Source organism: Physeter macrocephalus, chromosome 2 (genome assembly GCF_002837175.3).
Source record: "Physeter macrocephalus isolate SW-GA chromosome 2, ASM283717v5, whole genome shotgun sequence".
Lineage (NCBI taxonomy): Eukaryota > Metazoa > Chordata > Mammalia > Artiodactyla > Physeteridae > Physeter > Physeter macrocephalus.
In genome coordinates, this window is record NC_041215.1 from 120,456,901 (window position 1) to 120,465,765 (window position 8,865).

The 8,865-nt window shown below is 58.4% G+C and overlaps 1 protein-coding gene across 1 annotated transcript in view; it reads right to left on the reverse strand.

Annotated features, from left to right (window-relative positions):
* Positions 1-8,865, reverse strand: part of CFAP65 (cilia and flagella associated protein 65) — a 40,818-nt gene that overhangs the window by 13,335 nt on the left and 18,618 nt on the right. Inside the window, exons 11-18 of the mRNA XM_024124756.1 lie at positions 8,202-8,339; positions 6,197-6,442; positions 5,403-5,627; positions 4,353-4,511; positions 3,975-4,125; positions 3,390-3,518; positions 2,092-2,305; positions 1,653-1,781 (exon numbers count right to left, since the gene is read on the reverse strand). Of these exons, the coding sequence (XP_023980524.1) occupies positions 1,653-1,781; positions 2,092-2,305; positions 3,390-3,518; positions 3,975-4,125; positions 4,353-4,511; positions 5,403-5,627; positions 6,197-6,442; positions 8,202-8,339 (1,391 nt within the window). The remainder of the gene's footprint in view (positions 1-1,652; positions 1,782-2,091; positions 2,306-3,389; positions 3,519-3,974; positions 4,126-4,352; positions 4,512-5,402; positions 5,628-6,196; positions 6,443-8,201; positions 8,340-8,865) is intronic.

Genomic DNA, 8,865 nt, shown 5'->3' on the forward strand with positions numbered 1-8,865 from the left:
GAGAGTCAAGCCTTCCAAGGAAGGTTCCCTGCGTTTGGAATCCGGGAAAAAGCACGGACTGCCTTCCTGAACCTCCAATGATCTCCCAATGGACGGCCCAGCTCGGTGGGCACTCTGCCCGGCTTTCCTCCCGCCCCAGTTTCCAGCAACCTGGACGCTCTCCATAGACAGTGTGAGCTGGCTTGCTCCTACACAAATACACATGCATGCACAATCCACCAAAGTACCCTGCTCCACACCAGGACACAGGCCAGCGCCGCTTTTCCTGCCTCCACTCCTGAGCCCTGCAGGGCCTGGCTCCCAGCCACTCAAACAACCCAGGGAATGGCAGATCCAGAGCTCCAGGCGGGCCCTGGGCCTTCCCCACCAGCCTGCCAAGCTTCCCAGTCACTCAGGGCCAGGAGCCCTGAGTTACTCACGGTCCCGGCCCTTCTCAGACAGGAGTCGCCTAATGAATCAGCTCCCCCAGCATCCTCCACCACAGGGAGGTGCAGGACAACCCGGAGAGTACAGGGTGGCCACTGCACCCCGGATGATGCAGCCCCCCCACCAGCCTCACCCACACGCACCCCATGGCTCGGCTCAGGCAGGAAGGTTCCTGAGATCACAGATGCCCACCCCCTGCATATGTTCACCCTTATCCACTCACTGCCATGCCCAGGCTGGGCCCCTGGCTCTCTCCCCCAAGCCTGACCCGGATGGGGACACTTCTTTCTCACCTCCTTCTAGCCAAGCAAATTTGGAAGTCATCAAAAGGAAGTTTACTAGGAATTCAAGGCGCGTGGCAGAGGAAGGGAGGGAAAAAAAGAAATGGCGCTGGCATGGAAACAGGATGCTTACTGGGCACCAGTTTGAGACCCCAGTGGGAGGGAAGCCAAGCACAGGAAGGGCCCAGCTTGGCGGGCTCAGGTCTCCAGGCCTGGGCCCCATGTGACTGGGGAAGTGCAGCCTGCCCCGTGGCCAGCCTCGACCCTTCCTGCAGCTCTCCTGGCTTTGCTTAGCCCTGTCATCTCCCTGACAACAGCGCTGTGGCAGCAGAGCACTGTCCTTCCCTGCCAGAGACCCTCAACTCACCCCCGTGCAGGCCCAGCCCCCATTGGCCTGGGGCTCTGTCGGGGCTGCCCCAGCGCCTAGCACAATGCCCAGGATGCAGGAGCACCTGGCAGCTTCTTGCCGACTAGCCAGTGTAGGCGGGGATTCTGGAGTTGGACAAATCTGGGCTTGAACTTGGCTCTGCCTCTAATGGCTGAATGCTCTTGGTTGAGTCCTTAGCCTCCCATCTGTGAAAGAGTCAGCAGAGGGGGATTTTTTTCACAGGGTTGGTGTGAGGCTCGGAGGAGAAGAGGCCCATAAAGCCCAGTGGCTAGCATGCAGCAGACGCGTGACAGTTACTTCTCATTTCTTAAGCTCTGAAGATGACCCTGCCAGTCTCCATAGGGTGATTCTACCATTTCTGAGCCTGTGGACCTGACTCAGCCAGTGACAGGCCTGGTGTCATGCTGGGCGGCCCTAGTCCCACCCTGGCCTCTACGTCCTTCAGTGGGGGCGGGGGGCACACCTCACAGACACCAGGCGGCCAGGGCTACCACCAGCAAGAGAAGGCCTCCAAGCCCCTGTCCCCCGGCCCCCCCCACCGGGCGCCACCTCTGTACCAGTCCAGGGGCACCACTCCACTGTTCTTCAGGGCCAGGAGCACCACAGAGGGTGGGGCGTCTATTGGTGCTGCCCCAAAATTGAAGTTGAGCTTCAGAGGGGTGAAGACAGAGGGGATCTGGCTGGTGCTGTGTGGAGCAGAGAAATGGTCTCAGAAACAGGGCTGGGCACAGGATGGGGCCCTTCCAGGGGTGGCTGGTTTGGCACCCATCTCCCCACAGGTGGGAATTGGAGAATCTGGGACTCAGGGGCAGGGGTGGGTCAGAACTTTAGACCTCAAGCCCATCCCTGCCTTCTCCATGCTCCTCCGGGGATGGGCAGGAATTGGGGAGGAGACAGGGAGCCCCTTCTTGGACAGGGCCTGGGGCCGAGGGCATGGACGGAAAGCTCCAAGAACATCCCCAAACAGGCCCTGCCTCTCCCCCAGGCCCACCTCACCTGTGCCGGGTGGGCACTTTGTAGGTGAGTTCCCAGGGGGTGGGGTCGCGCTCCAAGTAACTGTTGAGCAGGTCTAGGGAGAAGAGGCGCCACAGGTGCTTCCGGGTGATACCCTCGGCGCTGCCCATGGAGCAGATATCCAGGATGGAGAGTAGGGGGTACACGGCCATCAGGGACACGCGACACAGCTCCTGCTTCTCCCCAACCTTGTTATCTGGGGGAAAGCGGTGTGGGAGAGAGGGGTGGGCTCACCTCCCAGCTCCCCTGGGGCGGGCCGTACAGGCTGAGGTTGCAGGGGTCCCGGGAAACCTGTCCCAGGACCCTTGTCAGGAGCAGACTCTGGGATGCTTCCAACAACAGCCAAACTTTATCTGATACTTTCTATGGACCAGGCACTGTCCTAAGTGCTTTGAAACACCACTGTGCACTGTTTTCAAACTATGGATAATGCTTACTAATGGCTTTATTGAGATATAATCTATATGCCATAAAATTAACCCTTTTAACACATACAATTCAGTGATTTTTTTTTGTATATTCAGCGTTGTGCAACCATCACCACAAATTTTAGAACATTTTCAGGCTTTCCCAAAGAAACCCAGTACCAAGTAGCTGTCACTCTCCTTTCACCCCTGGCAACCACTAATCTACTTTCTGTCTCTGTAGATTTGCCTATTCTGGGTGTTTCACATAAATGGAATCATACAATGTGTAGCTTTTTGTGACTGGCTCCTTTCACTTGGCCTAATGTTTTCAAGGTTTGCCCGTGTGGTAACATGTACTTTATTTTTTTGCCTGTGCACCATTATTATCCCCATTGTACAGATGTGGAAACTGAGGCATAGGGAGGTTAAACAAGACACTAAGATTACATGCCTAATAAGTGCTGAGGCCAGGATCCAATTCCAGGGAGTCCACACTCTTAGCCACTCTCCTGTGCTGGACTCCTACCAGGCAGCCCCGGGGCAGGATGGTAACAACCTCATTTCGTGAAGGAGGAAACTGAGGCCCAGGGTAGCTGAGGATTTGCTTAAGATCCCACAGTAAATCAGCACAGCGCCCAGCTCTTCACGTTGAGTCCTCCACAGCTCAGGCACACACAAACGGACACCCACACATACAGACGTGGTTGGTATGAGGCATATACACCAGACACCCAAAGGCACACCCTGGCGCACTCACACCCACTCTGCTAGCTCTGTCTGAACACTTGGCATCCTCCCACCCCAAGTCCTGCTGACACAGTCCTCCCCCTTTCCTCCCTGGTCCTGACTCTCCGTGCCAGATGGCCCAGGTACCTCTGTGGGAGAGGAGAGAGTAGCTGATGGTCCAGGAGTACTGGGAGCGGTGTTTGGGACAGGCGGTCAGGCAGATGGTGTCCTGGGACCGGGGCGGCATGCTCCCTTCTGTGCGGTCCAGCTGCAGAGCTGCTCAGGAATGACCGGGTGGGGTCAAGGGCAGAGGAGGCCCTCAGTGCAGCCCAGAGAGGTCCAGCCTTTCCTCTTGCTCCGCCCCAGATACTCTCCCCTGGACCAGCATTGCTCTGGTTAGAGAGCAGGCCCTGAGCCAGGAAATGGGGAGCAGAGTGCTTCCTCCAGATCAAGACAGTGTGAGGACGTGTCTTGATGTCACTGGCATCTGCTAAGCACTTTGCGCCACCTAGCTGCCCGGTGAGGCAGGCTCCACCAGTAGCCCCATTTTACAGATGAGGGAGCTGAGGCTCAGAGAGGACAATCACCCGGCAACGCCACACATCTAGGAAGTGGAAGCACCAAGTTTTAAGCCCTGCTCTGCCTGCCCCCGAACCATGGTCTGGTTAACCAGTCTTAACCAGCGCCCCTCATTGCCCGCCTCCCAGCCCAGTCCCGCCCAGGCCTGAGTACCGAGGGGGCCATTGCCGACAGCCTCAGGGCTGCACTGCTCCAGGAACAGGCGGTAATAGAGGGTGCAGTTGCCATCGTTCAGGAGCACCAGCGTCCTGGTCTGCTTGCTGTTCACCAGCACGTTCCCAAAGTCCAGCTCCTTTTCCTTTGCCTGAGGGCCAGAGTCAGCCAGGCCGGGGTGGGGGGCTGCCCCAGGTCCACGGCCCCATCTTTCCCAACCCTGGCCTCAGAGAATCCCCAAGGAAGGGCAGGTCCAGGGGTGAGAGCCGGGGGGCCAGAAGACTCCCACTCCCTGCGTTCAGGCGCCCTGGGGCCTTCCCTCCCGCATGTGCCCTGGTCCCCTGCCCCCTCCCCTACCCGCCGGCTCCTCCCACTCACGGAGAGGCTGCTGGCAATGCCCATGCCCACCAGCCGGAGCATGTAGCGGGTGGTGGCGGAAGGCTTGGTGTCTGGGGGCAGGCCAGCTTCCCAGACCCACAGCCCCACTCGGAACAGGTACTTGGTCTCCTCCAAAGGGCTGAAGGTCCACGTCAGCGTCTGGGGTCACAGAGATTAGCCCTGCATGGGGGTCTCTGGGAACCCCTGCCCAGCCTCTTGGACATCTAAGGTCCCGCTGCAGGATATCAGGCTATGGTGACCCACTCGAGTGTCTCCCCGTGCCAGGCACTTACACACATCATGTGCTATGTTATCTCCCTTAGCCCCTCGATCCCTTAGCCCCACGAGGTAAGTGGTATTATTTTAGTGCCTCATTGTCTGATGAGAAACTGGAGACTCAGAGACGTGGGGTAACTTGCCCAAGGTCACACAGCTGATGAGGGCGCTTGGTAGGAGCTGGGGTGTGAACTCTTGAGGTTGACTCCAAAGTCTGTGTGGTCTCTCGCCTTGCAGGTTACTACCCCCGGCTTCTAACAGACACCGTGTGTTGGCGGTTCTTGGCTCAAGTTTGGCCTCCCCAGCTAGGAGGCCCTAGACAAGGGATGGGAGTCTGCTAGTTTGGGTCCCACCTGTGCCCCCTCCAGGGACCTGCCACTTTGACGTCCACGAGCCCTCTTCCTCACTCCTTAATGACAGCCACCCATTTGGCTCCACGCCATCTCCCAGTGATCTCACCACTGTGGGGACCAGGGATGGAGAGTGGACTCGTTTCTGGGCACTGACATCAGAAACCCTGCTTCAAGTCCCAGCTTTGCACCTCCTAATTCACAGTCTCAGTAAATGGCTATTTTTCCCCTCTAAGTCTCATTTCTTCTTTGTAAAATGGGGGTGTGGTAACAATCATACCGACCCATAAGTCTGGAAGAAATGACTGTGGATTGAGTGGGAGGGTAAGCCTGCCCCCTGATAGGCATGAGTAAGAGACGACGGTGAAGGTGAGGATGGCGGGCCCCTTCCCTCTGGGCCTCGGCAGTGTGGCAGGGCACTCACAAGGCTCTCATTGGGCTGGATAATCCCCCTGGTGGGCTGCACGGCCAGCATCTTCCGGTGCTGCTGGGAGACCCTCCACTCAAACTCCAGAGGTAGACGCGAGGGGTTTTGGAAGGTGAAGAGGCTGGTGGAGGAGCAACCCACCCAGGTGGGCTTGAAGAAGACGCTTTTACAGGTGTCCAGCTTCAGCTGCAGCGGCTCCTCCCGGCTCTGCATGCTTACCTCCTGGGGCCAGTGAAGGGAGGACAGTGCCCTGACATCACCCTGCAGCCCTGGCTCCCCCAGAAGTCACGGGCGGGCAGCTTTTCCCCCTCGGAGAGGGCAGCAAAAGGCCCTCCACCAGCCTGCGCATGGGCAGCTTCTGTCAAAGGCAGAGTATGTAGTGACTGAACCAGGAGATAAGGAAAAGAACTCAGGGACTGAAAAAGGATGTACAGACCATTTCATGGGCAGACATGGGTCCAACACCCTGGACCCTTTCCCTGCCCTGGCCCCAAACACCCTTCTACCACCTGCAGATATGAGTCTTGGGTTGCCTCCAGTCTTTCCTTGGGGACCTCTGCACCCCTTTCCTTGTCCCGACCCCATAAGGTGGACAGGCAGGGTCCTGAGGGTAGCTGTTCCCAGATGTGGCCGAGGGGTCCTCTCCCTGCCGTGCCACTTCCTGGAGGAGGACTAGCCCCTGAGCTACTTTAGGGGAGCTTTAGAGGCCAGTCCCAGAATGTGGCTTTGAAAAGGGAAGCCCCAGACTGTGGCCCCCTCCCGAGGACCCAGTCCTTACCCCTGCCTCCTACCTTGAGATACTGGGGGCAGAAATTGAACTGCAAGTAGAAAACATGCTGCTTCCAGGAGGTGCCCTTGGGGTAGGTAGAGATGAGGAAGATCTGGTGGGCCCCAGGGGGCACGAGGCCCGAGCTGGGCCGTAAGGAGACGTCCAAGCTGCTTCTGGGGGCCAGGTTGAAGGTCAGAAGCATGGAGCCTTTGTTGATCAGGAGCAGGCTGCGGTAGGAGGGTTCGCTGGGGGACACTGCAGGAAATAGCTGGGGTGCGAGAGAAGAGGGACCCATGCTCAGATCTACACGCCCTGCCCATCCCCCCCCCCCCCCCCACACACACACACTCAGGGAAGGTTGGGTGGGGGGGGTTGGAGGCATCTCCCAGGAGGGGCCCCAGGGGGCACGAGGCCCGAGCTGGGCCGTAAGGAGACGTCCAAGCTGCTTCTGGGGGCCAGGTTGAAGGTCAGAAGCATGGAGCCTTTGTTGATCAGGAGCAGGCTGCGGTAGGAGGGTTCGCTGGGGGACACTGCAGGAAATAGCTGGGGTGCGAGAGAAGAGGGACCCATGCTCAGATCTACACGCCCTGCCCACCCCCCCCCCCCCCCCGCACACACACACACTCAGGGAAGTCTGAGTGGGCTTGGCTGGAGCCATCTCTCAGGAGATCCAAGATGCCTCTGCACAACCCAGTCAGTGCCCTGGGGGCGGGGAATGGAGGGACACAACTTCGCACCAAAAAATGCTTCCAGAGACCTCCAGGCAGAGAGATGGGGCGGCCACAGGAACAGGCTCCGGGAAACTCAGGCCCCTGAGACCCCCCCCACCCCAAGTTTCTTCCATCTTAGGGCGCCCTCAAATCATCCTTTGGAGAACCCAGTTTCCGAGATCATGGTCCAGAAGCTCTGGGGGTAAGCAGCCCCTTCTAGATGAAGCTGGTAGCTGAGTGGAACCCCACTCAGGGAAAGGGAAACCCTTCTAGATGATTCTCATGCTGGTAGCTGAGGGGAACCCCACTCGGGGAAAGGGAAAGCCCCAGCAATCCCAGCTTCCAAACATTCCTTAAGCATTTAGGGTGTGGCCAGCACCAGGCAAAGAGCTGGGCCGGGTACCAAACACAAGGCTGAAATCGCTGCCCTGGGTGCCCCATCCGGCTGGGGCGACGAGCACTGTGCGTGAGGCAGTGGGGGTGGGGGGGCAACATGGGCCCAGAATCTGCTGGATTTTAGTAAAGGCCACAAACTGCTGCGAGGAACTGGCCGAGGGAAAGGGGTGGGGGTCAGCGAGGGGGCCCCTGTGCAGTCAGGAGGGCTTTGGGAAGGGGTGCCCTTGAGTAGAAGTATAACTAGTCGGGGGGCAAGATCACCCCAAGTACATTGTCCAAACGTGGCACCTTTCTAGCAACATGAGGCATGGGGAAAGTGCAGACGGATGAAAAGACTGACGATGGAAATGGAAGCTGGGAAGAGGCTTCTCGAAGGAGAAACCAGGATTAGAACTTGGCCACCTGGCTCTAGAATCTATGTTTCTCAGCCTTGTGTCATCCTGGGGCTCAGGTCAGACGGGGCCTCCAAGGGCCCTTCTGAGAGACCTGGGAAGGATGACTCCCCGAGGATGGGGTTAAACCAAGGGGCGGGCTCTGCGACCCCTCCAGAGCTGGATGATCCCCACGGGCAGGGGCTCATGACGTGGGTGGTCATATCCCTAGCAGGCACTCAGTAAACATAGTGAATAGAGGAGCTGGAGACTTTTAAACCTGAGTGAGAGGACCGGGGTGTATTTCAGATGGGGCAGGCCGGAGCCATAGGTCTAAGCTCCAGCCTCTTCCCAGTCCCAGTGCTGCGGTCCAGGAGAGAGTCCCTGATGGGCGCAGAGCCCCAGGGGCTGGCAGTGGGGAGGCTGGGACGGCCAGGGAGGGTGCTCGACATGCTTCTGAGGCCATCAGAGACAGGAGAGGGATCTGCAGGCCACGGCAGAAGCCAGGCTCCCCTGTTCCACCTCCCACCGCTGCTGGAGCCACGCTCACCTTGGGGGCATCCAGGGTATACTGAGGGATGTGGTGCTCCAAGCCAGCACCGTAGCTGTGGCCTCGTGCCCGGAGCCTCAGGCACCAGGACGGGCACACAGTGCAGTCCTCTTCGATATTGTTGTAGCTCCGCAGGACCTGCAGGAGGGCCGGACCCATGGATAGGCTGAGTCCTGTGTCTGACCCTGTGGGGCACCCCAGCTTGCCTGCCCTGTACTGCAGGAGCCCTACATGGGGCCCAGAGGGAGGGGTCCCCTGGGAAGACAGCGCAGAGAACAGCAGTCATAGCAGCCCCTCCCGCTGTGCGCCAGGCCCTGCCCTGAGCCCTCAGCACTGAGCACTCAGCAAACGTGCTCTTTGATCCTCCCAGGCAGGCGAGGGTGGGGCTGGGATGTGAAAGCAGCATTCATCCTGCAGGAATGTGCCCAGAGAGCACTGGCCAACAGAAATATAATGCAAGCCACAAGTGTGAGCCACAAACGTCATTTTAAACGTTCTAGTCCCAGCAATCCCACTACTGGGCATATACCCTGAGAAAACCATAATTCAAAAAGAGTCATGTACCACAATGTTCATTGCAGCTCTATTTACAATAGCCAGGACACGGAAGCAACCTAAGTGTCCATCGACAGACGAATGGATAAAGAAGATGTGGCACATATAT